The sequence below is a fragment of the Cebus imitator genome, unplaced genomic scaffold (assembly GCF_001604975.1).
Source record: "Cebus imitator isolate Cc_AM_T3 unplaced genomic scaffold, Cebus_imitator-1.0 Scaffold24, whole genome shotgun sequence".
NCBI classification, from domain to species: Eukaryota; Metazoa; Chordata; class Mammalia; order Primates; family Cebidae; genus Cebus; species Cebus imitator.
Genome location: NW_016107339.1, coordinates 9870701 through 9894928, shown reverse-complemented (window position 1 = coordinate 9894928; position 24228 = coordinate 9870701). Strand labels below are relative to the sequence as shown.

The 24228-nt window shown below is 48.3% G+C and overlaps 1 protein-coding gene across 6 annotated transcripts in view; it reads right to left on the bottom strand.

The window, feature by feature from the left end:
- Positions 1-1818: 1818 nt before the first annotated feature.
- ETV7 (ETS variant transcription factor 7) overlaps positions 1819-24228 on the bottom strand; it is a 46949-nt gene continuing 24539 nt past the window's right edge. For 3 of the 6 annotated variants that reach the window (XM_017522604.2, XM_037736248.1, XM_017522606.1), the window contains 3 exons: positions 22968-23110; positions 19904-20004; positions 19223-19791 (listed from right to left, as the gene is read on the bottom strand). In XM_017522604.2, coding sequence (XP_017378093.1) covers positions 19674-19791; positions 19904-20004; positions 22968-23110 — 362 coding nt within the window. In that variant the 3' untranslated portion in view covers positions 19223-19673. Of the gene's footprint in view, positions 2126-8785; positions 9371-19222; positions 19792-19903; positions 20005-22967; positions 23111-24228 lie in introns of those variants that run through there. The other 3 variants (XM_037736247.1, XM_037736249.1, XM_017522605.2) reach the window with 2 other exon arrangements.

Below are 24228 nucleotides of genomic sequence, written 5' to 3'. Positions count from 1 at the left end.
GCTCATGCCTGTAATCCTAGCACTTTGGGAGGCCAAGGCAGGCAGATCACCTGAGGTCAGGAGTTTGAGACCAGCCTGGGCAACATGGTGAAACCCCATCTCTACTAAAAATACAAACAAACAAAAATAATAGATGGGCATGGTGGCGGGCACCTGTAATCCCAGCTATTCAGGAGGCTGAGGCAGGGGAATCACTGGAGGCGGAGGTTGAAGTAAGCTGAGATCACCCCACTGTACTCCAGCCTGGGTGACAGAGCGAGACTTGGTCACAAAAAAAAAAAAGAAAGCAAATTAGTTACCAGTGTTTCTCTGGCTTTGGTCCCCCACCAGGTAAATTACAGAAACAGACTCTTTTTGCCAAAGAGGGTTTTCTGCAGTTTCTTCTGCAAATGGCCCCATTATATCCACCCTCCAGCCAGGTCTGAACTGGCTGAGAGTAAGTTGAGCCCTAGGAGGCAGGATTCACCTGTCAAGGCGGGGCTCAGACACCAGGCCAAATTGAGGACTAGGTAAAACCAGGACAGGTGGAAGCAGCTTTCCATAAGACACACCCACCAGTGCGGCTTGTCAGTTCACCATTGCCATGGCAACACCCAGAAGTGACCACCCCTTTCCATGACAACTACCAGGTGACCTGGAAGTTACCACCCTTTTTCTAGAAATTGCTACTTAATCTGCCCCTTAATTTGCATATAATGCAAGTGAGTATAAATGTGAGTGCAGCTCTGCCTCTGAGCTGCTGCTCTGGGCGCACTGCCTATGGGGTAACCCTGCTCTGCAGGGAGCAGGACCTTTGCCACTGCGGAACACTGTCACTTCAGTAAAAGTTGCTGTTTTAACACCACAAGCTTGACCTTGGATTATTTTCTGGGCAGAGCCAAGAAACTTCCTGGGCTGAGCTCCAATATTAGTCTCACCTGCCCTGCATCAAAAGGATATAACTGAGGCCTCAGGAGCTGGGACCTCTTTTACAGATTTGAGGTTATGCAAATAGGCAACGGGAAGTTTGCCACCATCACTCCACAGCAGGCCAGGGCTGATGGATCGCAGTAGCTTGAGGGAGGGAGATCAGCAACTGACCTCTGTTGTGTTGCATCCCTCTTGGTCACGGCCTGAAGAACGGCCCCCAAAAGGCTATGTCCAAGTCCTAATGCTCCGAACCTGTGAATGTGACCTGATTGGAAAAAAGGGTCTTCATAGACCTAATTCAGGATTTCAAGATGATCTCACCCAGGATTTGGAAGGGGCATAAATCCAGTGAGAGGGGTCCTGATAGAAGGCAGGAGGAGACGTGAGGTTCACAGAGACACAGAGAGAGAAGACGGCCACAGGAAGATGGGGGCAGAGATGGCAGTGATGCAGCCACAGTCCAAGGCATGCTGAGGTCTGCCTGCCACCCCCAGAGGTTAGGACAGATGCAGCAAAGGGACTCCCCTTCAGAGTGTCCAGAGGGAACCAATCTCTGCCTGATTGTGGACCTCCTGTGAGATGATTAATGTCCATTGTTTTTTGAGGGGGTTTTTGTTTGTTTTTGTTTTTGAGATGGAGTCCCACTCTGTCGCCAGGCTGGAGTGCAGTGGTGTGATCTCGGCTCACTGCAACCTCTGCCTCCCGGGTTCAAGTGATTCTCCTGCCTCAGCCTCCTGATTAGCTGGGACTACAGGCGCGTGCCACTGTGCCCAGCTAATTTTTGTATTTTTAGTAGAGACAGGGTTTCACCATGTTGGCCAGGATGGTCTCAATCTCTTGACCTTGTCATCAGCCCACCTTGGCCTCCCAAAGTACAGGGATTACAGGCGTGAGCCACTGCACCCAGCCAATGTCCATTGTTTTCAGTCCCCAAGTTTGTGGTAATTTGTTACAGCACCCCAGGAAAAAACACACTCTCTCACCCCCAGTCACTCAGCCGACTGGGTCTCGAGGTCCTAAAGCCGCCACCCAGTTCACTCAGGCCAGCGGTTGAGCTACCTGTCAACCAGTGTCTGCTTTCCTGCTGGAGATCAGGGGCCCTCAGGAGCACTGGCTTTGATCGTCCTGACTGTCCCGCAGAAGGGGTGGGTGCCAGGCAGGTGGCAGAGCCTGAAGATCTTCCATCCTGTCCTTCTCAAAGTGTTCCCTTTGTGGCCTGAAAAATAAGCAAATAAAGTGACGTAAAATAATTAATATTGCAGTGAAAAATGTAAAACCAATGCCGAGGCTGATCCCTAAGGCACTTCCTCATCCTTTTTCCTGCTCTTGATGACTTCTGTTCCTAGCGCTGACCTTCAAGTCCAGGGTGAGACATGGTTTCCACTCACAGAGGTTGCCCACAAGGTGAAACTTGAGGGTCAGGCCCTCTGAGCCCAACAAACTGCAATTCCCAGATTATGTGATCAGATGGCAGGATCTCAGGCACCAGGCCCAAGCTGGAAGGAGCCGTATTTCAGGGAAGGGGCGGGCACTTGCATTAGCAGGTAACTGTTCTCTCAGTTGATAAGAACACCCCATTAACCAGAAAATGAGCTGTCCAAGGCGGACTTTGATCTTATCAAAACAAGAGCAGGGAGCCTGTGGGGACAGCTTGCTGGGAGCCAGGCCGCTGTACTGCAACAATTAATACATGCCTGTGTGTGACTTACAACACCAGGGACTCCACACTTCCCAATGGTCACCGAGGGTTTTGTTTTCGTTGTAGGCTGCCGCTTTCCTGCCTAGGAATAGCCGCTGTTTTGCAAAAGCTCTTCCAGAATATTTTTTCTACGCACATAGCATCACATTATTACTATTCCTCTTCTTTTTTTGAGACAGGGTCTCACTCTGTTGCCCAGGCTGGGGTGCAGTGGGGTGATCTCACCTCATGCAGCCTCAACTTCCCCTCACCTCAGCCGCTCAAGTAGCTGGGACTACGGGCACACCACCACACGCCGCTAACTTTTTAGATTTTAGGTAGAGACGGGTTTTGTCATGTTACCCAGGCTGGTTTTGAACTCCTGAGCTCAAGTGAGCCACTCGGCTCACCTCAGCCTCCCACAGTGCTGGGATCTCAGGCGTGAGCTGCTGCGTCTGTCCTCTTCGTTGCTGGCGGTGGGGGTGGTAGGTTTGTTCCAGTGGTGGTGGCAGTTCCCTGAAGAACATTTATCTTAAGGAAGGTTTTGGCCACAAAGCAGGGAAGACTCCCTTCTCTCTTCCAAGCCCCAAATAATTTCTTTTTTAAAATTTAGTGAGGGAAAAGGTTCAGAACTCCAAGAGACCATCACTACGCAGGAGGGGTGCTTTCCACACAAGGGGATATTACAATGATTGCATTTCACCCACATGAACTTCTCAACCTTCCACTCATGACTTTTCTCTTTGAAACTTTGCAAAGTTGAAGTGGAACTTATAGCCCCTACTCCCTCTCCAACTTAGGCAGGCAGGGATGGGGTAAGGGGACGAGCAGGCGAACCCAAATCAGCTTGTCTCCAGCAAGGTCACTTGCTGCCTCCCTCCCCAAGGCAATGCTCCTCCCTCTTGTAATCCCAAAACAATTGACAACACATCCAAGTCCATTTTCTTTTTTCTCACTTGGGGCAGTTGAGAGGCAAGTAAAATTCTCTTGACATGTGGAAGATATGCAGACTGGAGATGCAGACCAAACTTTTAGCCTAATTCCTTGAACTAATTTATAGAAATTATCTTTTTTTTTTTTTTTTTTTTTGAGACGGAGTTTCGCTCTTGTTACCCAGGCTGGAATGCAATGGCACGATCTCGGCTCACCGCAACTTCCGCCTCCTGGGTTCAGGCAATTCTCCTGCCCCAGCCTCCTGAGTCGCTGGGATTACAGGCACGTGCCACCATGCCTAGCTAATTTTTTGTATTTTTAGTAGAGACGGTGTTTCACCATGTTGACCAGGATGGTCTCGATCTCTTGACCTCGTGATCCACCCGCCTCGGCCTCCCACAGTGCTGGGATTACAGGCTTGAGCCACCGCGCCCGGCCAGAAATTATCTTATATAACAAAAGCAATTATGTCTTTCCGTGCCATGTTCTCTGAATCATCATTCATTTTACCAGCTCCAAATGTTCACAGACAGGGTAGCATCGCCACTTGGCAGATGGCCCAGGGCCCCAGCCTTGAACCTGCAGAGGCATCACGAGTCCTTGCCCATCAGTTCTTGCAGATTTTGTATTTACATGAGCTGCAGGGTTTTCCACTGTATTTACTTATCAAACCCCATTGCTAGACAGTTGGACTTCCCCCACATTTTGTAACGATAACCATGCTTCAGAGGACATCTCTATAAATATATGTCTGCATGTATGTGAGAAGTTTTGTGAAAGGTGTATTCTCAGACACAGAAGATCTGGGTCATAAGGGAGGCACACTTAGAACTTGGGTAGGCCCTGGCCAGGTGTTGTGGCTCACGCCTATAATCCCAGCACTTTGGGAGGCTGAGGCAGGCGGATCACCTGATGTCGGGAGTTCAAGACCAGCCTGACCAACATGGAGAAACCCCATCTCTACTAAAATAGAAAAAATTGGGCAGGTGTGATGGCGCATGCCTGTAATCCTAGCTACTCGGGAGGCTGAGGCAGGAGAATCGCTTGAACCCTGGGGGTGGAGGTTGCAGTGATTCAAGATTGTGCCATTGCACTCCAGCCTGGGCAACAAGAGCAAAACTCCATCTCAAAAAAACAATTAATTAATTAATTAAATTCAATAAAAGGATTGTTAGTTATCTCGAGTAAGTACTGAACCAAATTACATGTTAAAATCTCGATGTAAGGTCCTGGTGGGTTGGCCTGGTTCACACCATCAAGGGCCCTTTCTCTCCCTCAGAGTCAGGAAAGCTGAAAAGTAAACTCACCTGGTCCCATAGCAGCTGGAGTTTTGGATATGAATTAGGATCTGACAATTCGATGCCCTGGCCTAGGTTGGGAGGAGGAAGTGAAGTGAGGGCATTTTTGTGGCTGAACAAGCAAGGTCAAGGAGAAGCTGGGCATTCCAGCAAGGCTGGCGTGCTGACACTCCTCCATGGGCAGTGCGGCCCCCGCCCTCTGCATCACTGCTGCAGTGCTGAGGTTCCAGCTCGTCCCTGGAGCCCCACCTGGAACCCGCTCCTCCAGCCCTCCCAGTGGCTTTGTACACCCCTGATACCTTTCCCGCTAAAATTAGCACTGTGGTTTCCTCCAGCTGAACCGTGACTGATACAGCTCACAAATATGCTTTATCTTGACCAAGGCAGCCATGCAAGATAGGAGAAAGAAAAGTCTAGACAAAGGGCAACACGGGCGTGAGCCATGCTTATTACGGTTTCTCCTAATGGCACTTTAATTAGATACCTCGTCCCCGTAGACCATGTGAAAACTACGCAAAAGCACAAAGAATGAGATCATCATCATCTGTTATTCTGCAAGAATCAAATATTGATGAGAAGAAAACAGACAGCCTCACTGAGATGCCGGCCCTAGCAGGCCAGCTGCTGGTGGTCATTGGAATGCAGATTTATCAGCTCAGCTGAGGACAGCCTGAGCTGATTTGGGCTCACACTTAATATAAGATGTGAGACGGGAGAGGAGCTCCCAGCTCCTTCCCGAGAGTGAGAGGAAAAGTTGTGTAACAAAACATGATGGTAATAACTTATCTCATTTTTCTCCTGGCAGAAAACTTGAATAACAGAGTATCCATTTCCAACCCACAGACCTGGCAGCCTCATAGGAGGCTGAGCGTCTGCAGTTTTTCTGCCTCTGGTCACCCCCCCGAACCCCAACTGACCACCCACCGTGCCTGGAGAGGGTCTTCCATATCCCTCCAGCCCAAGCTAGAACCTAAAATCTATTTTCGCTTGTTTAAACTGGGCCTGTTCCTTCCACCTTCAGACCAAGGTCAAAGTCGCCTTCCAGAGACCTCTTTCCTTCTTTTTTCTAGAGAAAAAAAAAATGATAAAACTACTTATCATTTACTGAATATTCTAAGCTACCAAAAAGTTAACCCTCATAGGAACCTCACAAAGTAGTTCTTCTCATTTTACAATTCAGAGGTTCAGAGAGATTGAGTCCATTTTCCACCATCCCACAGCTCATGACACGTGGAAGCAGGATTCAACCACAACCGTCAGTTTCAAAGCCTGGGTTCTTAATCCTCATGCTACGTCTCACTCTGCCAGGCCTAGGAAAGTGCCTCTGATTTGCTGCCCTCTTTGGGGAAGCTGCCACTCTGTGCAGAGCCTCTGTTTGCTCATAATTTTTTTTAAATAATAGCTTTATTGAGATCTCATTCACATGCCATAAAGTTCACTATTCTGTTTTCACTCTGTCACCCAGGCTGGAGTGCAGTGGCACAATCTTGGCTCACTGCAACCTCCGCCTCCTGTGTTCAAGCAATTCCGTGCCTCAGCCTCCTGATGTAGCCGGGATTACAGGTGCACGCCACCACCCCAGCTAGTTTTTGTGATTTTAGTAGAGACAGGGGGTTTTGCCATGTTGCTCAAGCTGGTCTCGAACTCCTGGCCTCCAGCAATCCACCTGCATCGGCCTCCCAAAGTTGCTGGGATTACAGGCGTGAGCTTCTGCACCTGGCTAAAATTCACTCTTTACAAGTGTACAATTCTGTGGGTTTTAGTATTTTCACAAAGTTGTGCATTAATTACCACCACTGCCTATTTCCAGACCATTTGCATCCACCTGGAAAGAAATCCTAAACCCATTAGCAGTCCCCTCCCAGACCCTCTCACCCCGAACCCCAGTCAACCATTAATCTCCCATCTGGCTGGGTGGATTTGCCTCTTTGAACATTTCATATAAATGGAATCATACAATCATATGTTGTGACTGGCTCCTTACACTCAACACCGTTTCTTCAAGGTTCAACCATGTCACAGCATGTATTAGAAATTTATTCTTTTTTCACGACTGCATAACGTTCCATTTTGTGGATAGATCACATTTGGTTTATCCATTCAGCAGTTGATGGGCATTCGGGTTGTTTTTAGCTTTGGCTACTACAAGTAATGCTACCATGAACATTTTTCTACAAGTTTTTGGGTGGACATATGTTTTTAATTCTCTCGGGCATATACTCAGAAGCAGGATTGCTGAGTCATATGGTAACTCTATTTTAGCTTTTTAAGAAATTGTTAAACTGTTTTCCACAGCAGCTGCACCAGTCTACATTCTAATGTCTGAGGGTTCTAATTCTCCACATCCTCTCCAACACTTGTTAATGTCCATCTTTCTTTAAAAATTACAGCCCTGCTGTTGCCAGAAAAAGAGTCCAATCCAGACCCCAAGAGAGGGTTGTTGGATCTCACACAGGAAGGAATTCAAGGCAAGTTACAAAGTGCAGAGAGAGGATAGTTTATTGAAAGCTACTCACAGAGTAGGGTGTCCTCAGAAAGCAAGAGGAGAAACACGCGATCTCTATCTTACGCTCTTCTCATATAGGAGTCTCATCTATGTAAAAGCTAAGATAAATTAAGCCTGTGTGTGTGTGGGCTGACAGCATGATAAAATTTAGTACTTTGTTGATTTAAAGAATGTTATCTTTGGCATTTTAGTGCATAAGTACATCAAAGCATGACCATAGTCATCTTAAAAGCATATCTTGTTACGGATAGTGGGACATCTGGGCTTTTTGTCATTGTAGGAGTGTGTTGTTGCAGGTATTTTTTAGGTGTTTCCTCAACTGTAAACATTTAGGACCACGAGTCATAACTGGCAAGGAATATGCCTTGCCAGTTTTTTTTCTTTTTTTCTTTTTTTTTTAAATTTAAATAAAGACAGGGTTTCACCATGTTGGTAATGCTGGTCTTGAACTCCCGACCTCAGGTGATCCACCCACCTTGGCCTCCAAAGTGCTTGGATTACAGGCGTGAGCGACCGCGCCTGGCCGCCTTGCCAGTTTTAAGATGGAGTTGATTTTAAAATGGTGTCACCGTGGCTCTCCTATGCTTCAATTTCCCTAATAATCCTAGTGGGCAAGAAATAGTATCTCATGGTAGTTTGTCCTGTATTTCCCTGATGATTAATGATTGTCGTGGTTTAGTTACGTCCCCCCGCCCCCACGCCCCCAGCCAATTCTTACCTTGAATTGTAGTTCCCACAATTCCCACATGTTGTGGGAGGGACCCAGTGGGAGGTAATTGAATCATGTGGGCAGGTCTTTCCCATGCTGTTCTCACAATTGTGAATAAGTCTCACGAGACTCCATGATTTTATAAAGAGGATTTTCCCTGAACAAGCTCTCTCTCTCCCCCTACACAAGCTCTTTCTCTCCTGCCGCCATGTAGGATGTGACTTGCTCCTCCTTGTCTTCTTCCATGATTGTGAGGCCTCCCCCGCCATGTGGAACGGTGAGTCAATTAAACCTCTTTTCTTTTTTTTTTTTTTTTGAGATGGAGTTTCGCTCTTGTTACCCAGGAGGGAGTGCAATGGCGCGATCGCGGCTCACCGCAACCTCCACCTCCTGGGTTCAGGCAATTCTCCTGCCTCAACCTCCCGAGTAGCTGGGATTACAGGCACGCGCCACCATGCCCAGCTAATTTTTGTATTTTTAGTAGAGATGGGGTTTCACCGTGTTGACCAGGATGGTCTCGATCTCTTGACTTCATGATCCACCCGCCTTGGCCTCCCAAAGTGCTGGGATTACAGGCGTGAGCCACTGCGTCCGGCCCTAAACCTCTTTTCTTTATAAATTACCCAGTCTCAGGCATGCCTTCATCGGCAGTGTGAAAGCGGACTAATACAATGATGTTAACATTTCTTCATGTCCTTCATGTATATCTTCTTGAGAGAAATCTCTATTCATGTTCTTTGCCGAATTTGGGCTTGTCTTTTTATTATTGAGTTGTAGGAATTCTTTCTCAATCCTGGATACAATTCTCTTATCAGATATATAATTTGGAGATATTTTCTCCCATCCTGTGGATGATTTCTTTTACTTTCTTGACGGTGTCCTATGAAGCACAAAGGCTTTAATTTTGGTGAAGTTCAGTTTATCTATTTTTAAATTTTATTACTTATGCTTTTGGTGTTACGTTTAAGAAGTCATGGCCTAATCCAAGGTTATAAAGATTTACTTCTATGTTTTCTTCTAGAAGTTTTATAGTTTTAGCTCTTATGTTTATGTCTTTGACGTATTTTGAGTTCATTTTTGCATATGGTGTAAGGTAAGAGGATAAATTTATTCTTTTGCATGTGGACACCCATTGTCCCAACACCATTTGTTGAAAAAACTGTTCTTAATCTATATCCTTATGCCAGTACCAATCTGTTTTGAGTACCGTTGCTTTGCAGCAAGTTTCGGAATTGGGAAATGTGGGCCCTCCAACTTTGTTTTTCTTTACAAGACTGTTTTGGCTAGTTAGGGTCACTGGCAATGCCATATGAATATGAAGATGAGCTTGTCCATTTCTGCAAAAAAAAGAAAAAAAAGCAGCTGGAATTTTGATAGGGATTGCATTGACTATGTAGACTAATTTAGGGAATATTGCCATCTTAACAACCCAACAACAGATTATATCTGTCTATTTATTGAGATTTGCTTTAAATTCTTTCAGCAATGCTTTGTAGTTTTCAGAATATATGTTTTATGCTTTAAGTTTATTTGTGTTTTATTCTTTTGATGGCATTGGAAACAATTATTTTACATTTCATTTTCACGTTGTGCATTGTCATAGATAGAAATACAATTGACTTTTGTAGGTTAGTCTTGTATTCTGCAAACTTACTCAACTCATTAAGTAGTTCTCATGGTTTCTTTTCTTTTATTATTCCTTAGGATTTTTTTTTTTTTTTTTTTTTTTTAGACAGAGCCTCACTCTGTCGCCAGGCACTAGGCTTGAGTGCAGTGGTGCAATCTCGGCTCATTGCAACCTCCGCCTCCCGGGTTCAAACAATTCTCCTGCCTCAGCCTCCCGACTAGCTGGGATTACAGGCGAGCACCACCACGCCCAGCTAATTTTTGTGGTTTTTTTTAGTAGAGACAGGTTTCACCGTGTTGGCCAGGATGGTCTGGATCTCTTGATCTCGGGATCCGCCTGCCTCGGCCTCCCAAAGTGCTGGGATTACAGACTCTCCCTTTTTTTTTTTTAGACATAGTCTCACTGTCACCCAGGCTGGAGTGCAGTAGTGTGATCTTGGCTTACTGCTACCTCCACCTCTTGGGTTCAAGTGATTCTCCTGCCTCCACCTCCCAAGTTGTATGTATCCCCAACATACATACAACTATTATATATCAATTTTTTTTGCAAGAATTGAAGAAAGATCTGCAGGGATCAGGACAGCTCCAAGAGCCCCAAGATTAGAAGTAGAGACCAGACCCTCCGGGGACTTCTTCACCTTTCTGCCTCTCTGGTGTCCCCTCATGGCAGAAGGCACAGCTACCACTAGCTTGGGGTAACATCCCAGCCAGATACAGAAAGAGAAATCCCAGGGAAGGACCCCATTGGCCTGTCCTGGATCACTCACCATCTGGACCAGTTGCCGTAGGAATGGGCTTCTCTTAATGGCCCAGCCTGGGTTAAAGGGTCTTCCCCCTCTGCTGGGAGCAGGACATGGTGGTGCAGTAGGAAGAGTTGCTCCCAGAGACAAAGTCCAGTTGTTACCAGGTAGATGGCAGATGGGATGCTGGGCTGATACCTGCATTAGTTCACTGCCAGTCTCTCTTAAGGATTACGGCATTGTCCTGTGAAGATGTGTGTTTCAAGTATAGACACACTACAGAGGGAAATCTGAGAGACCCCATCACCACCTGTGAAAATATCATCCCAGGTTAATTCATCAAAGCACTACGCCATAACACAGAGAAGCAGCTGTAAAGCACTGGGAGCCAGCATGGAGTTTTGATGGGAAGTTGGGAGAAGATGCACAGCAGACAGTGCATTACAAATTATCTCTTTTCTTTGATCCAGAAGGAGAAACCTAGGTTCGAACCTACATGTAGGGAGCCAGGTATCTCAGGAAAATCAAGATACCATTTGCCACTGAGGGGGCTACTGAATGTCAGTTGAACAGATTTCAACTGAAAGCCTAAAAGGGAAGGAGAGTGACACAGCTTGAAAGGAAGGACTGCGTGGAGAGGGCAGTGCAGAGGAACTGTGGCCTGAGTGGGACAACACGGCCAGCCTATGGAGCCAGCAGGGAGGGACTAGAGAAATGAACTACCTTGGAATCTCCTACCAGAGACTTCCTTGACTAAAACCAACCAGAAGCCAGAGGACAGGAAGCCCATTGCTGCAATCCATACAGGACAGTCTCCTGGCCACGGAGCAGGATGAAGAAGGGCGGAGAATGGTATAAATAAGGGGAATGTCACTCACAAGGAGCAAGGAACATAGATGGACTATCACAAGCCTGAGTTCCGACAATGAATATGGGTAGAAATGATGGGTGCCTCCCACAAGAACACCTCCCTGGCTGGGTGCAGTGGTTTACACCTGTAATCCCAGCACTTTGGGAGGCCAAGGCGGGTGGATCGCCTGAGGTCAAGAGTTCGAGACCAGCCTAGCCAACATGGCAAAATCCCATCTTTACTAAAAATATTAAAAATTAGCCAGGTTTAGTGGTAAGTGCCTGTAATCCCTGCAACTTGGGAGGCTGAGGCAGGAGAATTGCTTGAACCTGGGAGACGGAGGTTGCAGTGAGCTGAGATTGCACCACTGCACTCCAGCCTGGGCGACAGAATGAGACTCTGTCTCAAAACAAAACAAAACAAAAAAACACCTCCCCAGTCTGTCATGCTTTCTCTTCCCTGCCTGCTGGCTGGGTGTCAACCCCCCACATAGCAGCTACATGAAGGACACAGCAGAGCCTCCATCAGCCTGGGACCGCAGATGACTTCATGGAATGGATCCCTCCCCACCCACCAACCAAACTTTATGTGACAAGAAATGAATGTTTATCACATGAAGCCACTGAGATTTCCATTTAGATGCTAGGGCCAGCATGATTCTAAGTGACACAGGAGCTGGGATTCATTAAGCCTGGCCTCCTTCGTAGAGAAGCTGGACTTTGGTCTGGGCATGCCTTCCTCACTCGAAACTCTGGAGAACGAATTTGTATTATCAGAAAGGCAGTTCGTCTTGCTCAAAATAAAGATGTGGTGAGCTGCCAAGCTTCTGTGACTTCACTGGGGGCTTTCTGCTGCTGGCTCTAGTCCAGGTCTCCTGCTTTGTCAAAGACCCTTTTCTCTTTCTGTGGCTGATCAAAATCCAGCTTGATAAATTACTCACTGGTCATTCAGGAAAAAATCATGTTCTTTATTGTAAATCACTTGAGTTTGCAGAAGGCTAGAGTTGGCATGGTCTGTTCCTAAGGTTGGAAGGGTGCCTGGCTGAAAGCCAGAATCCCAGACTCTCAAGGTCCCCCTCATCTTCAGCTTCCCCATCCCTAAAACCCGAAAACTGGGTCAGCTCACTGACCTCGTGGGCATGGTGCAGAAGAAAGTGCCTTTGTCAGGTACTTCAGACCCTCTCTATAGATTCGCACGCCAGGTTCGGCCATGCACAATCAGCCGTCCCCTGAGAATCTGATGTGTGCTCCCCACCCCACTTCACAGGTTGAGAACCTGGGCTTGTCACTGGCTGGAGCATATGATCATGTGACTAAGGGGAAATCTCTTCCTGCTCAGAATTGCTGGAATTTAAAGTCATATTTAGAACTCTGGGGCTTTCCAGCCAGAGCACTTTGAACAATACACCATGCTTCCTTGAATTGGGAGGTTTAGATAGGCCTGATCTGGAGACTTGAGGTCTATTCAGGAGACTTTATGATCTCAGTGGTCTTAGCTGGTGCCTCCCCCAAAGGAAGAGGATGGGAGGGGGCAGCTCTAGGCCAAGGTGGTCTTCTCCCAGCCCGTCTTCCTTAGTCATAGCCATTAAAATTGCGTTGAATTGCATATGACAAACTAACAAGTGTCCATCTTTCATGGTGTGACCTGCAGGTTAAATAGAAAGGGGACGGACAGCTGGGGATGGTGGCTCACACCTGTAATCCTAGCGTTTTGGGAGGCCAAGGAGGGTGGATCACCTGAAGTCGGAAGTTCCAGACCAGCCTGACCAACATGGTGAAACTGAATCTCTACTAAAAATACAATAAAATTAGCTGGGCGTGGTGGCGCATGCCTGTAATCCCAGCCACTTGGGAGGGTGAGGCAGGAGAATCGCTTGAACCTGGGAGGCAGAGGTTGCAATGAGTTGAGATTGCACCACTGCACTCCAGCCTGGGCAACAAGAGTGAAACTCGGAAAAAGACAGCAAGAAAGAAGGAAGGAAGGAAGGAAAGAAGGAAGGAAGGAAGATGGACAGACTGCAGGGGAGAAAGTGACATAGGTAAAGATGGCTTGTTCCTACTTACACATGCTTTTTACATCTCTGATAACTCAATTTAAATTTGGCACCCCCTCACTTGATTCTATTTTATTTTCCTTCATAGTGCCTATCACCATCTGCCATTATGTTCTGTATTTATTTGTTTACTCATCTGTCCTGGTCACCACTAGATTCCTGTTTCTAGACAGTGCTTACCCTACGGTAGGTGCTCGAGAAATGTTAAATAAAGGAATGCATTATTTCATTTGAAATTTCTCAACAGCTCCATGTGCTAAGCAGGGCAAAGGATGTGGCCATCCATTTTACAGAAGTGGAGACTGAGGCCTGGAAGTTTGCTGTGACTAAAGCAGGAGGAAATTAAGGAAGCCTCCGTCCTTCTGATTCCTAATCAGGTCTACATGGGCAGGGTAAGGGTGAGGACGGAGACCCAGGCATCTGGGATTCCCTCCCCCTCTGTCATCCACTGTGCAGCTCCATGGAAGAGTGAGCAGGCCAGCTGGCGCCTCCTGAATCTCCTTCCTGAAAATAACACGCTTGGTCTTGGGGAAACTCTCTAAAAGACACTATTTTTACTTAACACAAAATCAAACCAAAAGCCTTTTCACATGTGAGTACCAAAACTGTAAACCGGAACCCTTTCATATGTGATTCCTAAAACTGTAAACAGAGACCTTTTCACATGTGAAAAAGTCCTAAAATTGTAAACCAAAACCCTTTCATATGTAATTTCTAAAGTATAAACCTATATAAAGGCAGAACCTTCCTTTGTTAAATGAGCTGGGCTTTGGACAAATTATGCCCAGGCTCCCAGCCAAATAATAAACTCTTTCCTCCTTTATTCGGTGTTCGGGAAATTTCCCGCAGCTGTTCCTGCAGATGTCCCAGATCTGTGAGAGGTCTCATCTAGGCCTCTGCTGACAAACTACTCAAGGACAAAGTGATCATAAGAAGAGGAGATGGCTGGGCGTGGTGGCTCACGCCTGTAATCCTAGCACTTTGGGAGGTGGAGGTGGGTGCGTCACCTGAGGTCAGGAGTTCAAGACCAGCCTGGCCATCATGGTGAAACCCCATCTTTATTAAAAATAAATAAATAAATAAATTTTTTTTAAAAAAGAAGAGGAGATAAGAAGTTATTCCCAGTAAAGAGACTGGGAAGATAGAAATTGCAGACACCAGTGGCCTGTGGGTTAGGAGAGGAGGCTGACACTATCACAGGACAGTTGGCTTTTTGGTGCCCCTCAATTTCACCCCCACCCCTGCTACTTACTTTGTCCCCTGGAGTGTGAGTTCCCCATCACTGGAGGTGTTCAAGCAGGGCCTGGGTGTCTACTTACAGAGCGTGCCTGAGTTGGAGAGTACACGCCTCCCCATGAGAGAAGGCAGGCTCGCTGTCCAGACACCGCCCGGCCCCACACTAACGCAAAAAGAGGCTTTTGCACCACCTAGTGGACATGGCTTTAAACTGCAGGCCTTTGCGTGGAGAGAAGCCCACAGCCCAGAATCCCATTTCCCTGGCAGTCTCCCTGACCACTCAAGGATCAGACGCCCCACAGCCCCGCTGTGCTTCCAGACCTCAGCTCTCCAAAAGGGAAGTTGGAAAAAGAGAGCAGAAGCCTGTGATTCCCCGGAGGGAGACTCTCCCTGGTGTCTCTCAAGCCGAATTCACCAGCACCACTTTGTACAGCACCATCCCCAATGGGCACACTTCTCACGTCATCTCTCCCTGGGGACTGCAAGGGTTTGCTGAGCAGCCACATCTGTTTCTCCTACTTCTATGTCAACTTCCCAAGCCGGGGCCCTAGTCCCCTTTGTTCACTCCCATCCTTCCCCATCCCCGCTCGGTAGATGAGCAATTTACTCACACAAGGATTTTGGACTTTAAAAAACCAAGATCATGATTAAAATATTTCTGAGTTGCATATACTGGTGGCAGAACAACCTGCTTTAAACTCCTCACTCAAGTTCTGGGGCTGTTCCATTGGTGGCTTAGTTCCCACTGAGGTCCTTTGAGGGCCGAGGTCCCACGGAGGGAGCTCACCAGCAGCGCATGACCCTGGCACCAGCATTCGACAGGCTCCCTCTGAGCCCGCACCATCCTCCCATTTACCTCCAGATCCACCAGATCTGGACATTTCTGTGGCACAAGCCCTTGCTCTGTAAAGGTATGTGTTTTCTGAGTGCCTCTGCAAAACTTTTGTGAGAACATTTGAGTAGAAAATGTGGATCACTGGCCGGTCGCGGTGGCTCACACCTCCCAGCACTTTGGGAGGCCAAGGCAGGTGGATCACAAAGTCAGGAGTTCAAGACCAGCCTGACCAACATGGTGAAACCCCATCTTTACTAAAAATGCAAAAATTAGCCAGGTGTGATGGCGCATGCCTGTAATCCCAGCTACTCAGGAGGCTGAGGCAGGAGAATTTCTTCAACACAGGAGGTGGAGGTTGCAGTGAGCGGAGATAGCACCACTGCACTCCAGCCTGGGTGACAAAGCAAGACTCTGTCTCAAAAAAAGAAAGAAAGAAGAAAGAAAATGTGGATCACTAACACTGTGGGACCAGAGGAGGAAGCCAAGGAAGACTGTCACCCTAGGATCCTCTGTGACAAAGCAGATGGGTCCCCGGCATCAGCCCAGGCTTCCTACAGTAAGAGCCCCAGACCCAGCAGAGCCGCCAGGATTAAATCAAGTGCTAGATCTGGAACTTTCCTATGAGGGCAAAAGCTTTTCCAGGCAAGAATCCATCTAATAGAGAAGATGAAGACCAGAGCTCATGCTCATGGGTTAGTGCCTTAAATGGCTCAATGGGGCGAAGACAGTGATTTGTATCATTTGTTTCATTAATTAACTTTTTATTATGCTTATTTTTTCATAAATTCTTTATCTATTGTCAATTCTTTAATTGTAATATAATCTGACAAAAAGACCGCACATGTCTGGCTACTTTTTCAACCATGAGGCTGTCTCCCCTGCTTTTTAAAATTCTTTGTTGGCCAGGCACAATGGTTCACACCTGTAATCCCAGGACTTTGGGAGGCCAAGGCAGGCGGATCACCTGAAGTCGGGAGTTCGAGACCAGCCTGGCCAACATAGTGAAACCCTGTCTGTACTAAACATACAAAAATTAGCTGGTGTGGTGGTGCATGCCTGTAGTCCCAGCTACTCGGGAGGCTGAGGCAGGAGAATCACTTGAACCCGGGAGGCAGAGGTTGCAGTGAGCGGAGATCGCATAACTGCACTCTAGCCTGGGCGACATCGAGACTCCATCTCAAAAAAAAAAAAAAAAATTGGCCAGACGCGGTGGCTCAAGCCTGTAATCCCAGCACTTTGGGAGGCCGAGGCGGGTGGATCACGAGGTCAAGAGATCGAGACCATCCTGGTCAACATGGTGAAACACCGTTTCTACTAAAAATACAAAACATTAGCTGGGCATGGTGGCATGTGCCTGTAATCCCAGCTACTCAGGAGGCTGAGGCAGGAGAATTGCCTGAACCCAGGAGGTGGAGGTTGTGGCGAGCCGAGATCGCGCCATTGCACTCCAGCCTGGGTAACAAGAGTGAAACTCCATCTCAAAAAAAAAAAAATTCTGGGCCGGGCACAGTGGCTCACGCCTGTAATCTCAGCATTTTGGGAGGCTGAGGCAGGCGGCTCATGAGGTCAAGAGATTGAGACCATCCTGGCCAACATATTGAAACCCTGTCTCTACTAAAATACAAAAAATAGCTTGGTGTGGTGATGTGTGCCTGTAGTCCCAGCTACTCAGGAGGTTGAGGCAGGAGAATTGCTTGAACCCGGGAGGCAGAGGTTGCAGTGAGCCAAGATTGTGCCACTGCACTCCAGCCTGGTGCCTGGTGACAGAGTGAGACTCTGTCTCAAAAAAAAAAAATTCTTTGTGAGAAGTCCATTTTGACATATGTCATTTTCAATGACCTGCCACTTTTCAGGACTCTAATTGTATGAAAAATGGATATAAACCCAATGCTTCAACTGGTGCCTGGTACATAGCAGGTATTCAATTCATGTATTGAACACGCCCTTTATTCCTGGCACCCAGGGGTCCATCCCCAGACCAGGGCCTCATCTCCCTGGAGAGATGGAGGAAAGGTGGCATCGGCCCCAGGGTTCCAGAGTCGGGATCTCCGGCAGTGGTTCACGCCTGCCTTCCTAATAGCCCACCCCTGGCCCTGACTGTCCCAGTGCTGGGTGAGATTCATCACCTGAATTAAGGCCTGGTCCCTGCGAAATGTAGCTGTTGACATCCATCGACACACCAGCAGGCAAACACCACTGTTATAACCGGAAGAAGTGATCTAGGAATCCATACTCCTGCTTCATATCTTGGACCCAAACACAATGCCAGGAAATGAGGTGACTTCAGGAGCCAGGAAGCTGGGCTGGGCCATGTGATCTTGGGCAAGCCGCTTCTCTCTAGCCTCAGTTCCCTGCTCTAAAAAATAAGGGCCTGGATAAACTGATTTCCACAGTCCCTCCCGGGCCAGGTATGCAGTTCTGGGTTGAGGAGGTGATAAAAGAGGCCATGGCGCATGCGCTCATCCCAGAGCAAAGTCAGGGAGATGGAACGGTCTCCGAGGGAAAGTGAAAGGGGACAAGCCATTTCCCATCAATCGTTTTTCCAAAGCCACCTGCCTGCCCCCTGCCGGTGGGTACCGTCGAGGGCCCCAGATAGGACTAAGCCTGGAGTTTCCCTGCTCATGGGCGATCACAGCTTTGAGCCCCAAAGTCCGAGAGTCCTTATCAAGGTCTTCTCTGCAGTGACTCAAAGCCAGGGCAGACTCCAGCAGAGAGAGGGGGATTTCCTGACCGGGTGAGGGCAAGAGGCTGAGGTAGTTTCCTCCTTCTGAGAAGATATGAATCCAAGGAATTCTATTCTTGGTTAAATGGAAACACTCCCTTCTGTTTCTCCCCGACCTTTATCTGAGGGCTTGCAAGGGCAGAGGCTCTGACTCAGGAGCCCCCAGTCAGTACTTGGGGCTGGGGCAGAGGGGAGAAGCTGGCCCATTGGACCAAGGTGTTTTCGTGCTTCAGAGCAGCTCCTGGTCTGCAGAGCCTTCTCAGCTGACACCGTTTAAGCACTCCCCATGGAGCAGGCAAACATTAAGTATTTCACAAGCACTGCTTTATGAAAGCTTTCCGACGACCCTGTGAGGTCAGGTCAGGAGAAGCAGCCCCATTTTACAAATGAGAAACCTGAGGCCCCAGAGAGGTGGAACACCTTGCCTAAGGTCACGTGGCAGATACAGGGACAGGAGCATGGGAAGCCACCGGTGTGGGGGAGGGGTGGCAGTCTTCACTGGGTAGAATCACTGAGAACTGAGGATGAGGGGGCTGGGCCAAGTGAAATGGACTCTTCGGTGAAGATGCCAAGAGCAGAGAGGTGGGGCCGGGGCCTGGCTAGGAAGTGCCCAAATAGTCAGAGGCGCTGCAAGAAAACAGGTCGAAGCCCTGGGTTCTGGATAGACATGCCAGTTCTGCAGGCCTCACCCTAGTGTCCTCATCTTTATGCCTGAGCAAGTTGCCGAGTGAATTAAATGAGATAAGATATCCATAAGGCCTTTAGCACAAGGCCCGGCATGTAGCAAACACTTAAGAAACATTGGCTGGGCGCAGTGGCTCACGCCTGTAATCCCAGCACTTTCGGAGGCTGAGGCAGGAGGATCACCTGAGGTCGCAAGTTCGAGACCAGCCTGGCCAACATGGTGAAACCCCTGTCTCTATTAAAAATACAAAAATTAGCTGGGCATGGTGGTGGGCAGCTGTAATTCCCAGCTACTCGGCAGACTGCGGCACAAGACTCTCCTGAACCCGTTGAGGCAGAAGTTGCAGCAGCTGAGATCGCGCCACTGCACTCCAGCCTGGGTGACAGCACAAGACTCTGTCTCAAAACAAAAGAAAAAAAAGGAAGAAAAGAAAGAAACATCAGCTACCATTGTTTTTATTATTACTGAGGCTGTCCGTGCTGCCTCAAAGCACTAACATCTTTTCCCATTTCCTGCATCAGCCCCTGAGGGTGGGTTTTCAGGAGCACCCCCTTTCACAGGTGAGGAAATTGGAGGCTCAGTGAGAGACCTCACTCCCTTCATCCGTAAATTCCATTTACAGGGGTGGGGCTGAATGCTCTATCAGTGCCTGGCTCCCTCTCCCAGGGGCGCAGCAGGGGAGAGTCCACTCCCCTGTGCGCCATTTAGCCCCAGGATCACCCTGCCGAAAAGATGACACTCCCACCGTGTGTCCTGGATGGGAGGCCTCCCAGCCCTGCCAAGCAATGGCTGTCACCCTGTGGGTAGAGTCTGGCTGGAGATCCTGCTGCTGTACTGGGAGGAGGAGGCTGCCTTCGCAGGAGAGTCGTCTCAGCCTGGAGTCCATCTGCCCTTCATGGAGAGATTTCTGGCCTCTCGTCCTTGAACTCCATTCTGTCCTGCTCCTGGCTCTCCAGCGGCTCCAGGTGGCTGTCCTTGTCCTGGACCATCTTTCCTGGAGTCTTTAAAAATCTAGAATTCAGGTCCCAACTGCAAATCAGCTCCTGCCCCAGCTGCAGGGGAATTCCAGCCCACCCAACCCCAGTCTGCTTCCCCCTTTCGCCACAGCCCCTAGGCTATTCACCTAAACAGAAGTTTCTGACCCGGTTCCTTCTTAATGATATTCAGCTTATAATAGTGGCGCAGGGCACGAGACATCTTCTCGTAGGTCATGTTCACCCGGTTCTGGAAGGCAAAGCAGCCCCGTGTCAGCCCCGCTCTCTGTGTCCTGCTGCTTCCGGGCCTCACTTTCCACACCTGGAAGGGAGCAGGGTAGACTGGACAGCTTCTTAAGCCTCTCAGGCCGGGGATCTGTGAGGGTTTATGAGTGCTCCCTTGAGTATGGAAGGAAAAAGGCAGTGGAAGGTTGGGGAAGAAATGATGGGGCTGGGCACGGTGGCTCAGGCCTGTGATCCCAGCACTTTGGGAAGCCAAGGTGGGCAGATCACTTGAGGTCAGGAGTTCAAGACCAGCCTGGCCAACATGGAGAAACCCCGTCTCTACTAAAAATACAAAAATTAGCTAGGCATGGCAGTGCATGCCTACAGTCCCAGCTGCTCAGGAGGATAAGGCAGGAGAATCTCTTGAACCCGGGAGGCAGAGGTTGCAGTGAGCCAAGGTCACATCACTGCGATCCAGCCTGGGCGACAGAGTGAGAGACTCCATCACAAAAAAAAAAAGGGAAAGAAATGATGGGAAGATTCTCCCGCCTACTTGGTTGAGAACGGAGTGTGGGAGTGAACTGTATGTTACTTTTAAATAGCAAATGTCTGGGAGGCCGAGGCGGGTGGATCACGAGGTCAAGAGATCGAGACCATCCTGGTCAACATGGTGAAACCCCGTCTCTACTAAAAATACAAAAAATTAGCTGGGCGTGGTGGTGTGTGCCTGTAATCCCAGCTACTCAGGAGGCTGAGGCAGGAGAATTGCCTGAACCTAGGAGGCGGAGGTTGTGGTGAGCCGAGATCGTGCCATTGCACTCCAGCCTGGGTAACATGAGTGAAACTCCATCTCAAAAAAATAAATAAATAAATAAATAAATAAATAGCAAATGTCACAACAGTAACAAATAAATATCTAAATTTACGGGAAATGCAATCAGAGAGACAGCATGGTGGGGCAGCATGGATGGCCTTGCCACACTCTGTGTGACTTTGGCCAAGTCGTCTTTCTCTCTTGGGGGTAGGCAGTGTGAAGTAGGGCCAAAGAGCCCAGGGTTTGGCATCAATTTAAGCCCCAGCTCCACCACTTGGCAGCTGTGTCGCCTTGGACAAGTTTCTTGACCTCTCTGAGTCCACTTCCTCAGTTACATAATGAGAAAGAGAACACCTATCTCACAAGTTGAGCATTAAATTATTAATAGCTAATCCATGAAGGCAATTAGCACAGCGTATGGCATGTAGTATGTGCTCATTAAATGGAACTGCCGCTCCCTGGGCCTGTTTTCCTCCCTGTTCTATATGAAGATTAGATCAGATAAGTCTTCCCAAACTTTAGTCATTTGCATCCTTCCAGCCACCAGCACTGCTAACAGCGAACTCACCTGAGGTCGTGAGTTCAAGACCAGCCTGGCCAACATGGTGAAACCCTGTGTCTCTACTAAAAATAAAAAAATTAGTTGGGCGTGGTGGTGGGCAGCTGTAATTCCCAGCTACTCGGGAGGCTGAGGCACAAGACTCTCCTGAACCCGTTGAGGTTGAAGTTGCAGTAGTTGAGATCACGCCACTGCACTCCAGCCTGGGGACAGCACAAGACTCTGTAGAGATAAGGAAAGAAAAAAAGAAAAGAAAAGAAAAGAAAAGAAAAGAAAAGAAAAGAAAAGAAAAGAAAAGAAAAGAAAAGAAAAGAAAGAAAGGAAGAAAGGAAGGAAGGAAGGAAGGAAGACAAACTGCCATTGTTTTTATTATTACTGAGGCTGTCGCTGCAACTGCCACCTCAACGGGTTCAGGAGAGTCTTGTGCCTCAACCTCCCGAGTAGCTGGGAATTACAGCTGCCCACCACCACGCCCAGCGAATTTTGCATTTTTAGTAGAGACACAGGGTTTCGCCATGTTGGCCAGGCTGGTCTCGAGCTCGCACCCTCAGGTGAGTTCGCCCTTAGCAGTGCTGGTGGCCGGGAGGGTGCAGATGACTAAAGTTCGGGAAGACTTATCTGGTCTAATTCTCATGATAGAGTGGAGCCCCGGCCTGGTCTCAGCCTACGAGGAGCATCTGATGTCAGGGCTGGAAAGGCCTGGGGGTGACTGAGGCCAGCACTCCCGCTATGAGGAGCGCCTGTACCTAAATGAGCGTCTGCAAGATGATCTTGGGTGGCTTAATATTCTCATAATTGTATTCTTGAATTAGGATTACAAAATGTAACTACCAAGACCATCTCACGATTTACAGGGTGATATAAGGACTGCAGCCTTTGTAAATAGTTTCTTTAAGTTAAAAAAACAGATCTTTTAAATAAAACTTTTTTTTTTTTTTTTTTTTGAGACGGAGTTTCGCTCTTGTTACCCAGGCTGGAGTGCAATGGCGCGATCTCGGCTCACCACAACCTCCGCCTCCTGGGTTCAGGCAATTCTCCTGCCTCAGCCTCCTGAGTAGCTGGGATTACAGGCACGTGCCACCATGCCCAGCTAATTTTTTTTTGTAGTTTTAGTAGAGACGGGGTTTCACCATGTTGACCAGGATGGTCTCGATCTCTTGACCTTGTGATCCACCCGCCTCGGCCTCCCAAAGTGCTGGGATTACAGGCTTGAGCCACCGCGCCCGGCTTAAATAAAACTATTAACGATAATGATAATCATCGATGTATAGCATTTCCCCGCCAGAAACCAGCTTCCTCCTGTGGCCTAACTGCCCCCCAGCATTCGCTGTGCAGTCCATGTAAACATGCTTCAAAAGGCTGAGATGCTAAGCAAAGGTAAGATTAAGCAATGAGAAGACACAATTGTTCAGTTTCAGAGACATTCCCTGTCTGTAAGAGGTAACTGCCTGTCCCTCAAAAGCCCCCTAAATAAATTGTCCTGACACTTCTGGGGTTGCTCGTGAAGGCCCCATCAGCTGAGGACTGTCCCACAGTTTCAGGGGTCCACTCTGGCCCCCAACTCTGTCTTCTTCTGGTTATGTTGAGACCACTCTGCCTGCTGGCTGAGGTTCACCTTGTGATTTCCCCACAGTCTGGCGAGCCCATTTGGATCCACAACTCGGAAGATCTTGGCGTCCTTGTCTTCCCACCTGATATAGGGCTCATATCGGGTGTCAAGGAGCAGCTGATACACATAATCCCATAGCAGCCGGCAGTCTGCAATTTAGCACAGCGGGTGCAAGCAGCTTTACTGGAGCTGTGAGGACAGGGGTTAGAAAGGCACTCTTTGAGGCCTCCCAGCCAGGACCAGGGGAGCGCCAGCAGGATGGTGAAAATGATGATATTAACAGAAACAGCACTAACGGGGCTCCTCATGCATTGTCTCAGGCAGTCTTCGTGAGTCTGGGAAGTGGCTACTTTTATCCCCAGGAAGCGGTGAGGCAATGGGCTCAGGGGTGCGGAAGTGTCTAAAGTTGCCAGGCTCCTAAGTGGGAGGCAGAGCGGGGAGTCTGAGCAGCTCGGCTTGACATCAGAGCCATGTGAGGGCAGGTGCTGGGCTCACAGGCCGGGTGTGCGGGCCCCTGACTCCAGGTCCCTCATGCCCCTGGCTCACTCACTCAGCCCCCTGGACTTCCATTAATTATAATCCCTTCAAGCTCCCTAATGGTGAGGCTCAGGAAAACCAAACATGCCATTAGCGGGGCAAATGCGCAGAGGCATCTGGGAGCAACAGCGTGATCTTAAATCCCAGAACCTGGGCCTGTCGGCTGGGTCATCGCAGGCAAGTAATGCAACCTTCTCTGAGCCACAATTTCCTTGTATGGGGTGGTAAGAGAATTAGGTAACATAATAGACCACAAAACCCTCAGCACAGTGCCTGGTGTACTGTAAGCGCATGAAGAATGTTAAGCATTAGAATTGAAGAACCCAGTCATTGCAAGAGACTGAAGTGGGAGGATCTCTTGAGTCCAGGAATTTGAGGCAGCAGTGAGCTATGGTGGCATCACTGCATTGCAGTCTGGGCGAGAGAGTGCAACCCTGTCTCTTAAAAAAGATCCAATAATTGTGAATAGATGTGTTTTGTATTGATACAAATCTTGAGATACTTATGGAGTGCATGTGATATCTTGTGGCATGCATAGAATGTATACTGATCGAGTCAGGGTATTGAGGGCACCCATCACCTCAAGTATTCATCATTTCTATGTGTTGGGCTAATAATTGTTTTCTAGTGACTTCTAGTTATTTCCAATCCAAATCCAGGCTTCTGCCCCCTCTGTGGCTTCACAGAATAAATGTGATGTGGACATAACAAGGGGACATAACCCTGGGCA